The 14,649-nt window shown below is 35.2% G+C and overlaps 1 protein-coding gene across 1 annotated transcript in view; it reads right to left on the bottom strand.

The window, feature by feature from the left end:
• PIK3C3 (phosphatidylinositol 3-kinase catalytic subunit type 3) overlaps window positions 1-14,649 on the bottom strand; it is a 139,617-nt gene that overhangs the window by 26,710 nt on the left and 98,258 nt on the right. The window contains exon 21 of the mRNA XM_019465316.2: window positions 12,198-12,272. Within this exon, the coding sequence (XP_019320861.2) occupies window positions 12,198-12,272 (75 nt within the window). The remainder of the gene's footprint in view (window positions 1-12,197; window positions 12,273-14,649) is intronic.

The following is a 14,649-nucleotide window of genomic DNA, read 5'->3' as shown; positions in this document are numbered from 1 at the left end:
CAATGAAAAACTAAATAATACATTAAGCGGGAAATCCTATACAACTTTGAAAATGAGAGAGAGAATTTCGGATTTGCCAAGACCAGGTAATAATAATAATGATAATAATAATAAGTCCAGATTAAAGGCAATAATGATATTAAGCTTATGTAAAATTCAAAGTAGACACTGGCATTATTTTCACGCATTAGTAAAAAAAACTACACTGAAAATTAACTGGAGTAGACAGCAGACAATGTACTACATTTGGGATATGGAGTTCATATATAAAAAGAAACAACAGCTTACTTATGATTGCTGACAAAACAAGTATTGGAAGGTTTAAACACTATCATCACCTGCCTACAGAAAAACTACCCATTAACAATGTAACTATTGCACTGAAAACTAGTTTTCCATTTCTCCACATCATCTCCTTGTCTTTGTTTTTCAAGCTTATACCACACTTAAAATGTTCTGTTCAAATTGAAGAAATGATTAAAATCTCATAAGAACTTTCAAAAAAAATGCGTGTATCTAGTATAGTAAATGACAGATGGGGGAGGTGAGAGGAGAAGGAATTATAATTAGATAGAGAGAGCAAGGAACCTATAGAGAATTGGAAAAGGGTTTGCTCTCTCCAAAATAACAAAGTAACAGTTTAGCGAATTGGTTCCTCAAGCTCACACCCAGGGCTTACTAAGCAAGCATTTGTAAGTAGTTACTAGTGAGGCTCCTACTGCAAAACACTTCAGCTAAGTGTATAATGAAATTATTTCTTCACTTATCTTTCTCCCCAAAGTTAACTCTTACTGAACCATTAGGAGTCTTATAATTAAGAATTGTGCTTTATTTATTTTTGCATAGTACTGAAACCTAGGATAATGCCCTAGCATACAGAAGGACTCAGTGTAGCTATTTTGCATTTACTTAACCAATGACACCTCAACTTCACATTTATAGCTTAGGCACCTTTTAGTAACATTGCTATTGCAAGAAATTTTCTTCTGGAAATGATAGTTCTTATGGGAAATTGTTTTGTTTAAAATTTTTGTATTTTCATTTCCATTAAGATCTACAACAAAATTAATACAGGCTGAGTCTGGATCACCTAGATGCTACCTTACTACTTAGTACTATCCTGTGATTTCACTTTTTGATTGGGTTGGTATTAAACAACAAGGCTACTTTAACTTTTTCAGGCTAACACTAAGAGAAGCAGAATTGGTTATATCTTCAAATTACCTAACAGCATGCTGAAATAATGAAGGTTATAAAGTAGTTCAAGTAGAGAAAAGTAGTTTCAGAATATTCACATGAGATATATTTACAGTGCTCTGAACTCAAACTCACACTATACTATCTGTACCATATTCACATGGCAAGTGACATTTAGTTACAATATTATTTCATCTGTCACATTAATGTTGGATTGCATTTTGCTAGTTTGTAACATGATTTAATTTATAAAGTTATTTTTATTTTATAGTATAGAAGAGTAGACACACAAGAAGTTAGTATCAGCTTTACCTTGTACATATTTAAGATTATAAACTCAGCACAATGGGTTTTACTTCTATTTAAAACAGTTCTGTGTATTACTCATGATTGAAAAACACCATTTCAGAATTCCAAAATGGATTTCAGAGGTCCCTAACTACAATAAAATTAATTTTGGGGGGAAAGCCATAGACCTCACCAAATCCCCAAGGGAAGTTCATGATTCCAAAAAGATGAGAAAGTACTTTTAGAACAAGGAGTTTGGATAATTGTAGTATTTACTGGGAAAGCATCATTTCTTAATGCTTAAGGTCCAAGGAAGCAGGCTATCATTCGATTTTCCATTATTTGGTAAAAAGTCCTGATCAACTTCTCTTAAGGGTTCCATTTCCTTAAACTAAATGTGTATTCCCTGTAGCTAAGCTAAGCACTTCATTCTGTGCTTTCCTCTCACTCTGGAGCTCCCATTTGTTTTCTACCTTGTTAGACAAATACCAGTCTACCCTTCAAAAGGTAAAGAGATGAAAAACTTACATTATAGGTACAGATAAGCTTTCCTTGGTTTTGTTTAATTATTTAAATAATGTTTTGTTCAGGGCGCCTGGGTGGCTCAGTCGGTTAAGGGTCTGACTTCGGTTTAGGTCATAATCTCGTGGTCCATGAGTTTGAGCCCTGCATCAAGTTCTGTGTTGTCAGCTCAGAGCCTGGAGCCTGCTTCAGATTCTGTGTCTCGCGCTCTCTGCCCCTCCCCTGCTCACACTCTCTGTCTCTCTCTCCCAAAAATAAGTAAACATTAAAAAAAATTTTTTAAATGCTGTTTTGTTCTGTTACCAATATAATTTCTAATGATACTTAGCACTTGAGCAGATAACCTATCTGACCCCTCTTTGATTCAAACTGATTTTTAATAAATCATGCTATCCTAGTATCAAACTGTATCAGCCATCACACATGGTTTATTTAATGGGCTCCATCCTTTAATAAGAAACCTAGCCCCACTTTTCTCTGTCTCACCACAGGCATTACTGGAAGTCCAGTGTGGGCTATGCATCACTGCTTGCAAATGGAGAGTATATTTCTAACTTTCTTATAAGAAAACTCTCAAAGAATAGGATTACTGCTTAATTATAAGGTATAAAAGATTCAGTATCTAACAATGAAACCATTATTATGCTTTGCAAGTTCAAAGAGTCATGTATTTTGAAAAGAGGCTATTAATGTTTTAAGAAAATTCATCCTTGCAGATACCAAAGGGAGCGGCTCTTTTAAAGTTAATATCTAAAATGAAACTTACAATGATTTTATAAATGCACTTCATGAAATTTTTTAAAAAATGTTTAAGAAATTCAGGAAGTATGGGCTTATTCAAATCTATTAACAAATTTATTAATCTTAAACAATCAAGAGGTAAAGTGTACATAAAACAAACTGAATGTTTGTTGATTGCAAACACCTCCTTTTGTCCCTGACTTGCAATACAAAGGGAATAAGATGTGCTAATTAAATTTTCTTGTTATTTGAATAAGTGACATGAACTTATTTCTAAAACTGTGGTTCAAAGTATTTGTAGTTCTTGGATTAAAGACAAAAGATATTGCTGAAATGAACTGTATTTTATAGCAGTTTTTTTTAATTTCCCTTTTGTCTATACAATAATTACATGTGACCAATCTCAAAATTGTACTTACTCCATTTTTTGCACAACTCTCTTATACCTTCTATTTGACAATTTTCTTCTGTTCCCTATAATCCAAACTCAATTTTTTTTTAAATCCCACACAATTCTCCAATTCAAATATTCTTCCCTGCCACTCTACTCTATAATAAGTTTCCCAGTCTTCAATTTCTTGGCATACAACCTGACATTTCACTATTTTTCCACAGAATGCCTTATATTTCGTATGTGAATGTTGTATTTTTCTTATGTTTCTTCATGTGAATGTTGAAGTTGCCCTACTATGAAACCTAGAAACAAAGAAGGTAGTGAACAACCATTTACTGATACAATGGAACCTATATTTTTAGAATTAAAAACGCTCCCTAAGCTACACTCCAAATGTTCCCAATGCTTATTAGTTAAGCCCTTATGATATACTTGGTTAGAGCTATTTTCACTTACAGTTAAAAGCACAGTAATGATGAAATATTTTTAGTAATAGTTTTTGAGTAACGAAAACAATAAGACATACGTAAGTAAAGATCAGTATAGACATTCCAATTATCTGCTAAATATTTCATATAATTTATTTTTTCACATTCAACTGTTAAAATCTTAGGTTTCTGATGATAGGAACAAAATTTAGCTAACTAATGAAAGGGGGGCAAAACATATCTATGTAGTATATCTGATTATATAGTCCATTTCTATTCAAGAAAAACTTTTAAATGATCTTCATTTTCATTTTTCCTACACTTATTAAAGCCAATAAAGGATCTATTCCCTGCAATATTCTTTTCTTCTGCAGAACTGTTTTAATGTCTAAAACAGAACAGAAACCCTTTATAGATTTTTTAAAAACCTAAAAAAAGGCCTTTGATATTAATTCTAAAACTTTTTTGTGTAAAATTTTATGCTCTTAAAAATTACTGAAGACCCAAATAAGTCTTAGTTGGGTTACTTCTATAGATATTTCCTGCATTTTAAATTAAAACTGAGACCTTCCAAAAATATTAATCTAAAAATAAGTGAACATTTTAACATTTTTTATGAATAATAACTTTTCTAATACAAAAAAATTAATAAGACGAGTGGCACTCCTTTCATTTTGCAAACCTCTTTAATGTCTGGTTTAATAGGTGACTGCTAGATTCTCATATTTGTTTCTTTCTACTGTGTTATTTTGATTTAAGTAAGAAGAGAATCCAGCCTCTAAATATATACAAACTTTCAGAATTTTAATAACGTTTTCAGATAATTATGGATAGTTTTCTTTGACACTTAAATTCTCAGGCCTACCATCCAGGCTGCATCAGAAACTGAGCCTGGGGCCCAGCAATCTATAGTTTAAGTTGCTCTCCAGGTGATACTGATACAAGACAAAGTCTGAGGACTTCTGATCTACTTTACATTGACTAATACAACTCTTATTGTTAGATCACTATGGAAGACACAGTGGCAAGGTGAATCACTTCAGTGAATAAAAACTCATACTTGATACCAATGGTTACTGTTTCTCTGTGTTGTGCAACCCCATTACTTTTAAATTTGACAGCTCTGTTGTTCGAGGGGTCACTATAAAAATGTCCTAACTTTTTATATCTGGTTTATGGTTGCTAGTCTATGGTGGAACTTGAATGCTTTAAAGTTCATTAAAAATTAACCCCCTCCAAATTATGTATTACAAAACAAATACAGTGTCTACCCAGCTTTAAGAAATATATCACCTGATAAGAAAACTTACATAAAAAAAAGTAATGTCCTAATCTACTGTTTTACTTCAATGAATCAAGCTTTGCCATATAAAAGGTGATACAAAAGGAAACAGATTGGTTTGTCTCCACAATCTGACCTAAATCAATCTAACCAACCTATGTATTACCTGCAAAGGCATTGATTATTTCAGCTTCCAGGTATTTTTGCTGGAATGCGTACTTTTACTGGAATGTGTAGCTCATAGAAACCCAGCACATTCTTCATACTAAGTTACTTTCTCCGTGATGTAATTTTCAGCTCCTTAGGCATAAAGAGTATATATAGCACTTTATCATTTTCTATTACTTCTAATGAGAGGAAACAATGTCCTTCTAAATACAGCACCAGGGCACCTGGGTGGCTCAATTGGTGAAGCGACCTTTATTTCAGCTCAGGTCATGATCTCATGGTTGTGAGATTGAGTCTCACATCAGGCTCCACACTTGAGTATGGAGACTGCTTAAGATTTTCTCTCTCTCTCCCCATCTGTCCCTCTCCCTCTCTCTAAAAAAGAAACAAACAACAACAACAAACAAACAAGAAAAAAACCTAGCACCTTTTAAGGCACCATTAACAATTTCTTTATGATAGGTTTCATTAAGTATAAGAAGACTGCCAGGGGCGCCTGAGTGGCTCATTTGGTTAGGTGATTGACTTCAGCTCAGGTCATGATCTCATGGTTCGTGAGTTCAAGTCCCACGTTGGGCCTGTGCTCACAGCTCAGAGCCTGAAGCCTGCTTCAGATTCTGTGTCTCCCTCTCTCTCTACCCCTCCCCTGCTCACACTCTGTGTCTCTCTCTCAATAATAAATAAATGTTAAAAAAAAAAAAAAAAAAAAAAAAAGACTGCCAGATTTCTGATACTGAAAATTCAAGAAATTTTCAAAATATCATATTTTAAATAATGTCTGAAAAGAAAATTATTCACATGATTGTGAGTCCTTGTCATTGTCTAAGCATCTAAAGTAATGATTAATAGAGACTAAAAAAGTATTTATGGATTAAAAAGGGGTGGTGTTATGTGCCTGATTCTCTTTTGCATATATCAACTGAGAAAAAACAAACTGGTAAATACTATGTCTATAGTCTACAGTAAAAATAAGTTTAGGCAGGAAAACAGATTATTCTAGAAACCCTAAAGATGGATAAAAATAACATGAAAAAACTTCATTTGTTCATTTCATTTTTAAAAAAAAATGTTTTAACGTTTATTTATTTTTGAGACAGAGAGAGACAGAGCATGAACAGGGGAGGGGCAGAGAGAGAGGGAGACACAGAATCAGAAACAGGCTCCAGGCTCTGAGCTGTCAGCACAGAGCCCGACGCGGGGCTCGAACTCACGGACCGTGAGATCATGACCTGAGCCGAAGTCGGACACTTAACTGACCAAGCCACCCAGGCGCCCCATCATTTGTTCATTTTAAAAGCATTTACTAGGTGCCTACCAACTGCATAAAACATTTTATGCCCCTTTCTCTCAAGTCCCAGGGAATAAACAAGCACATTAAGAAAGTAAATCTATAGATTTCGGTGTGCCTGGGGGGTTCAGTCGGTTAATTGTCCAACTCTTGAATTTGGCTCACGTCATGATCTCATGGTTCATGGGATTGATCCCCACATCAAGTTCCACACTGTCAGGGCAGAACCGGCTTGGGATTCTCTCTCTCTCTCCCCCCTTCTCTCTGCCCCTCCCCCACTCTCTTTATCAAAATAAATAATTTTTTTGTAATGGCAAGTTGGGGTGCCTGAATGGCTCAGAGTCTGACTTTGGCTCAGGTCATGATCTCATGGTTTGTGGGTTTGAGCCCCGCATGGGATTCTATGCTGAAGGAACCTGGAGCCTGCTTCAGATTCTGTGTCTCCCACTCTCTCTGCCCCTCCTGTGCTCACACTCTCTCTCTCTCAAAAATAAATAAACATTAAATATTTTTTTTAATAAAGTAAGTCTATAGATTTAGATTTTACAGTATTTTTAACCTACCAAACTAATTAACTTAAATACAAATAGCTTAGGAAGCATCACCATTTGAGTAGTAACTAAGTTCTCCCTATAGAAGATTTTGAACTACTGTGTTATACCCTAAGAAAAAAATAAAACACTTAAACAAACATATTTACTTTCAAAATATCAAGATTTACCTTAAAACAGAAAGAATAACATTAAATCCATGATAAAATTGACTGTTTCTCTCTCATAAACCTTCCTACACTACTAAAATAAAGAGCCAATCAAAACAGAATTTAAAAGGCAGTAACTGAAAGGAGTTTGTATTTTTAAGAGTGGGAAAAAGAAATTTTTGAAATACATTAATTATATTTTTATCTCTAAAATTATGACTGCAAATAAAAAAGCTACATAAGCCAAAAAAGGAAGGCATTCTTCTTTCTTGGTAGTAAACCAACAAAGAAAACCATAATAGCTAGCCAGTCCTTAAGAAATGTTGACTATATGCTCAATACGTACAAAACCTTGCCCACATTATCTCATTCAACTCTCACACACCACAGGCAGAGAGGTTCTATTCTTATGGGCACATTCAGAAAAGAGACTGAGTCATAGAGAGAGACGACTTACCCAAAGTCACCCAATGGTGGAGGGGCAATTTAAAACTAAAGATGTTTACTTTAGATCCTGACACATTAACTCCTATGTGAGACTATTCCTCAGAATTAAAAAAGGATGTGCATTAATTTGACATAAAGTTAAAGAATGATGAAGAAAAGTTTCCAATTAGGGAACAATGACTTTCTTACCTTCAGGCTTTGTGACAAAAGGTTCAGAGAGCATTACTCTGAAGTGCTGAGACAGACAAAGAGTCACCACTCCTCTCACTGTACAAATGGACAGCTCCAGATTAGAAGAGCCATCCTCAGGAACTACAGGGAACTTTCCATTTACTACAGATATCTAGCTCCTTGTTTTCATTTATGAATGTTTTTCACTTATTTATATACTGATATAAATGTTCATTCTGTTATAAAGTCTGTAAATCATAAACAATAAAGTTTTTCAGTTATACCAGTCCTGGTTTTTCCCCCTCAAATTTTAAAAAATAAACAATAAAAAAATTTTTCCCCACAGTTGAGATAAACCCAAATCAGGCTTTGAGTCCTGTCACAATCAAATAACCCTGAACAAACTTCTGAAAGCTTCCTCAAAGGATACCAGCTCTGAAAGAAATTCATGTTTCCAATCCCATTCTAGAGCTTAAATTTTTAATTTCTTGCCCAAATAATGCTACATCACTGCATTGATAAGTGAAATACCATTCACTACAAATTTGCTTCAGGAAAACAATGTTATAAGTGACCACAGGGCAATACACTGACAAAGGAATTAACAGACTGTCACATTTATGGTGGACACACAATGCCCTCTGCTGGACAAGCTGAGGATACTTCAACCAAGCTAAAGTATCAACACACCAATAAACCCAGGCAAAAAAATTTCTGGGAAATCTGTAATTGAGTCTCATATTTTGCCTTTTTGCACATTATTGTTGTATACATTTTGAAATTCTTTCTATGCAGTGAAACATTTTCTTCCACACACTTCTAAAGTTATCAATCTAACCCTCTTGTGTCTCATCTAAGTTTACAGGTGGAACAGTGTGTTGGGGGCAAATCTCCAAGAGATCCCCAATAAAATGAAATCTAAGTATCTTCTTCCTTTCTGCTCCATCTCTCATGACAAGGAACTGGGCACAGAAGAATCAGTGGAACTCTACTTACAATTCCAAACCACTTTCATCTGAAAGCAAAGTCATGGATACTACACCTGCTCAAGCTGGCAGATAAGAAGACAAAAGGTATTTTATTCTGAAGAATGGGAGCAATGTTACTTATGATAAAAACGGCACCATCAACACTGAGACTGGAGAGTTACATAAGAGAATCTAAAGTTTTAAAGTTTTAATACGTCACAGTCTGTGCCTAAGACATAGTGGAACCCAAATTCACAATGGAGGAGCTTCATGATACTTGAGGCATTTTTTAACTACAAGTTCTAAGGTGTATTTCCTGCAATGAACCACATTCAAAATTCATGTATATAATTTAATATGTAATACTTGTCTAAATTATACAAAGTCTAATTATATCACCTATGTAAAAACCACTTTGAAATATAAACTGTCAGTAAAAAATGACTATAAACACAAAACATTTTGAAATAAATTATTACAAATTTTTAGAGGTTGAGGAATACATCATACTTGCATTTGTCCTGATATAATTGGTATTTCCTTATATAATCTAATTTCATTAAAACTAAACTTGAAAATTAAAGGCATTAATCCTAGCAAGTAAGACTTAAAATGCTAACTGTATGATATCAATGACATAATTAAAGACCAGTTAAGAAAAAATAACCAAAAGAAATGCCGTTTCAAAAGAAAGAGAACATGTCTCTCATCTAGCACATTGTAAGTTTTTGATTTTTAAAGTCATATTTAGAGCACCCCCTAGTGGAAAACTGGTGACAAGATGCTTAAAACCTGCTTCTGAAATTTTATATTCTATTTCCATTAAAACAAATTAATTGTGAACTGGACCACAGAAGTGTATTAAATAGACTCTGATTTCCAAATCTTATTTTTAAAAATCCCCAACACACACACACACACACACAGAGCAGTTCTCAAAGTCCAAAAGAAAAAGGTATATTATTTATCAATCTCCAAAAGAAGAGACAAGGTATGTGACAAGATATGTGAAAATAACATTATAGATGTAATGGCACTCTATACATTAAATAATTGCATTGTAGTTATAAAATAATTATAAAATAATTTCAATACAAAAACAAACAGAATCACTTTGGTACTTTGATTCTTGTGGTTAAAAGATTCAATTAAAATATGAGAGCATTAAGGAACAACACAGGAAAACTTCTTCCAAATTAAAATTCTCTCCAAATACACCATAACATTTTTCTAAGTATCCTCTGCTACACTGGCAAATTTGGCGAGAACCTCCACAACATTCTGTGGACCTAGTTACTACAGGGACAGCCTGGCCTTGACACAGACATGAATCCCACATGCAAATTCTGTCACAGATAATTTTTCACACTAATATATGAAATTCTAGATTCTGTGAATTAATAATTATATATTAATAATTAGACTACATTTGAAATATTAAATTACGTTTGAGGTGTTAAATTCTCGGTATCACAATCTGGAGGAATACTAACAAAACAGAAAATGTTCTTACCTGAGAGACCATTTTAAGAGTAATTTAAAATCTATTTTCTGTGGAAGACTGAAGAAACTTGAATTATTTAGCCCAGGGAAGAAAAGACTACACAGAAGAGAAGAATTATTTACTCATTCATTAATTCAACAGTGATCTACCAATCACTTTAGCTAGGTGTTGTTCAAGGTTCTGGAGGAATGGTAGCAAACTGGATGGACAAGGTCCCTGCTCTCATGGAACCTGCATCCTGAATGGGAGAAGATGATGAGATCAACAAGCTCCATGAGGACCTGAATTTGTGTCTGTTCTGTTCATTTTGGTATCCCCAGAACCCAGATCAATACCGGACACACAGCAGTTGCTCAATAAATCTTTGTTTTATCGTACAAAAAATGATAATAAATTTGGCTGGTGGTAAGTGCTTTACAGAAACCAAAACAATAATAGAGAGTAATGGAGAAGGGTGGTGTGGCAAGTACATTTCAGAAGCCATTTCAGATCAGAGAGTTAGAAAAGGTATTCTAAGGAGATCCCACTCAAACTTAGACTCAATAACCAAAGTCAGATTTGCAAAGATCTGAGAGAAGAGCTTTCCAGAGAGAAAAACAAGGCCATTAGTCTGAGGCAGGAGTATTGACATTACACAATCAAATTGGTCAGTGTGGGCAAGCCACAAGCACCACAGTAAAGAGTTCAGATTTTATTCAAATAGTTTGGGCAAAAGATGGTAGTGGCTTCAAATGGAGTCAAAGGAGTGGAAATGAAGAGAGTGGATAACTTCATGATCCATTTTGGAGGTGAAGAGTAGACAAGATTTGCTAATAGGTTTGATATGTGAAATGAGGCCAAGAGTGGAATTAAAAATGACTCTTAAGCCTGGGGCTTAAACAACTGGGTGGATGATGTTGCAATTTACTGAGATGAGAAAAAATTAGGTGAGGAGCAGGTATTATTAAGCAGGTAGTAGAGGAAGGGAACAACTTTTACAACTGACCATATAATTTGGAAGTCAAGTAAGTGGTTGGATATTTCAGTCTGAAGCTTAATGAAATGGACTAAAGTACAGTGCTGTAAGTTTGAAAGTTGTTTGCTTCAAGATGGTGTTAAAGCCAAGGGGCTAAATAATTATCACGAAGAGGGGGATGAGAATGATTATTCCATGGAACTCCAAGGGGAAAAGCAAAAAATTAAAGACAGGGATTAATGTGAGCTCATTCTAACACTAACTAGAGCTGTAAGTAAGGAAGTAAGTAAGTAACATTGTAAGTAAGCAGTAACACTAACTCAACTGCTTGCATACATTATTATGGGCTTTCCCCCAAAGGTGGCATTTTCAGAAGGAAGAGCGAGAAGACCACCCATAGAATTACTACTGAAGTGATTCTTGTAAGGAATGGGAGTTTTGGGGGGCATCTAGGTGGCTTAGTCAGTTGAGTGTCCAGCTCTTGATTTCAGCTCAGGTCATGACGCTGGGGTCGTGAGATTAAGCCCACACTGAGCGTGGAATCTGCTTGGGATTCATTCTCTCTCTCTTTCTCTCTCCATACACACACACACACACACACACACACACACACCTCTTCCCCTAGCTTGTGCTCTCAAAATAAATAAATAAATAAAAATTTAAAAAAATAAAGAATGGGAGTTTCTTTCAAAGGTACCATATGAAGGGACTTTTAAGACTATATGATTTTTCAGGGGTGCCTGGATGGGTCAGTCAGGTAAAAGCATCCAACTTTGGCTCAGGTCATGATCTCAACAGTTCGTGGGTTTAAGCCCCGCATCAGGCTCTCTGCTTTCTGCACAGAGCCTGCTTTGCATCCTCTGTCTCCCTCTCTCTCTCTGCCCCTCCTCCACTTGTGGACTCTCTCTCCTCCCTCTCTCTCTCTCTGCCCCTCCTGTGCTCATGAGCTCTGTCTCTCTCTCTCTTAAAAATAAACATTAAAAAAAAAAGACTATTTGACTTTTCTTCACTTATGCAATGTGCCTACCACATTTTGCAACTTATTTTGTTTTATGCAACTTATTTTGTTTTACTAAGCAGATTCCACAGTAAAAATCACCAGCATATAAAATATATACATCTACTGGTGGCCATGATTTGATACCTGTTTTTGTTAGCAAAAGGTTATCCAGGTGTCTGTCTCCAACTCCAAGTATGTATGTAATCACGCAATATCCAGCTGCAAATAACAGTTAAAAAATTGTGAAAACACATGCAAACCAGGTCAAACATACAAATGAGTATAAAAGCAGTCTGTGTTACTTTCATTTCAATTTAATTACTATTTTTTGATTTATCACCCAAATTCTCAATTGTGTAATTTTCTTTGACTCTATGAAGAGTTTATCAGTTGAAACTCAATATAAATTGCTATTTGCATGAGAAATAATATCTTGTAGAATTTTGTCAAATTATAAAAGTCATTTCTATCAAAAGTTAATTCAGGCTTCAGGAACCTTAATTATAATATGATTCTCCCATTTCTCATTTCAAATTGGACACATGTTACAGATGACAGCAGAAAAAAGAAGTGTCTACAGAAATACACATAATAAAGTCAAGCATCCCACAACCCTATTATCTATAATAGAACAAAAGTAAATGTAGGTTTAAAAGAAAAATCTTTGGAGAAACAATCGTGAAGTGCCAGCAGATAGAAAAACAATTAAATTCACTTGAGTGGTAAAGGCGCTTAAGAAGTTCACAGCACAATCTTCTAAAGTATTAAGAAAAATTACATGAGCAGGGCTAGGGGCAGAGTCACTGGCTCTATCTTTATTCTTTTGCCTTTCTCTTCTAAAAAGTCTGGAAACCTGTCATGTGTTGAAAATGCTCAAATAAAATTAAGCAAATATCACCTTTTTGAAGATTATTTTTTCCATTCTATTTCTATTATTAATGTAACAAGAAACATAACTTATAAACATACACATGGCTATATCAGTATTTACAAAAGCATGTTTATTTCAGTTAATATGTAGGAAAAAGACTGGACCACCTGTTAATGACCAAATTAATTTCACTGGATTAATCATTAATTATTAATTAATTAATCATAGTTACAACTTACTGAAAGCTAGTCCCTTAGGTAGGCACATTACATTCATCATCTCTAGCCCTTAATGATGCCAGTTAAGTATTGTAACTATCCTTCTAATGAAAATATCTCAGGCTCCAGAAGTTAACGAGATTGTCCAAGGTCACTAGGCTGGGATTTGAACCTAACTCTCACTCTAAAGTCCTTGGCTCAAGCCACTTCTGCATTGTATAACTCCTGTTCCCCAAAGTGGCTATTTAGACAGATGCAACACTCAAGATATTTAAGTTCAAGTGTATTTGTTTAGAATAACTAACCATAGACTAATTACAGGTGAAATTATACATTTTATATATTTCAAAATGTATCCATATGTACAGAATGAATGAAAGCACACTATTACCCAAAAAATGCTTCTAATCATATTATTGGTCTACTAACAATTTTCACTAAACTGTAACAAATCAGTTATTCTCAAAATATAGCCTGCATTGTGACAGGAACTACTAGTTTGTCTACACACTATCTAATCTGTTTCTTCCTTAAAACAAAACCAGGATCTGGGAGACAAGACCATGCCTAGGTAAAAGACTGTATTTCCCAGCCTCACCTGCACTTAGGTATGTCCAGGGAACTATAAACAAATGTAGGTTTGTGATGAGCATGTTTAAAGATGGGGCTGGCTGAGCTGGGAAGTGAGCCTTTTGGGTTTCTTCTCCTGGTTGGCTGGACTGCAAACATGATGACTGCATTTGCAATAGTCATTTGGGACCACTGGGAGAAGGCCAAGAGAATCACAAAGACCTTGGTTGGCCCTAACATCCATAAGCAGCTAAAGCAACTACAATGACTGACATCTGGGCTTCTTACAAAAAAGAAAATGACTTGTGTGTGTGCATCACTATAGATTATGTTAACTTCAGCTGAATACAATTGTTGACACATTAAGTGGTCCACTGGGGGACTTGAGGGCCACTTACATAAAGGGTGAGCAAATACAGCTTGACGGCCAAAGTGGGACCTCCTCTGTTTTTGTATTTTATAGAGTTTACTGGAACTCAGCCACATCCATTCATTTACCTATTTCTTGAGCACGACACTGGCCTGGCTGAATGGGTACAACAGAGATCATGTGGCCTAAAAATCCTAAAATACTTACTATGAGGAAGGTTGTAGGAAGAAACTGATTTGACTCTTGCTAGGAAACTGCTCTTCAAAATGATGCACAGACTGGCAGCATCACTCACCCTTAGAAGCTTCTTAAAAATGCAAACCCTTAGGGCCCACTTCAGTCCTGCTGCATCAGAATTTCTCGGGGCAGTGCTAGGAAGTGATTGCTATACACACCACAGTTTGTGTACTCCCTTCTGCTTTAATGTACTAGAATCCCCTGGGAATCCTGTTAAAATGAAGATTCTAATCAAAACATCAGGGGCAAGGCCTGGGATTCTGTTAATACAAACAAGTTCCCAGATGAAGCCAATGCTGCTGGTCCAGGGATTACAGTGGGAATGCTGGA

Source organism: Panthera pardus, unplaced genomic scaffold (genome assembly GCF_024362965.1).
Source record: "Panthera pardus isolate Hobbes unplaced genomic scaffold, ASM2436296v1 HiC_scaffold_15, whole genome shotgun sequence".
Lineage (NCBI taxonomy): Eukaryota > Metazoa > Chordata > Mammalia > Carnivora > Felidae > Panthera > Panthera pardus.
The sequence above is the reverse complement of the archived record's forward strand: the minus strand, read 5'-3'. Positions and strand labels throughout refer to the sequence as shown.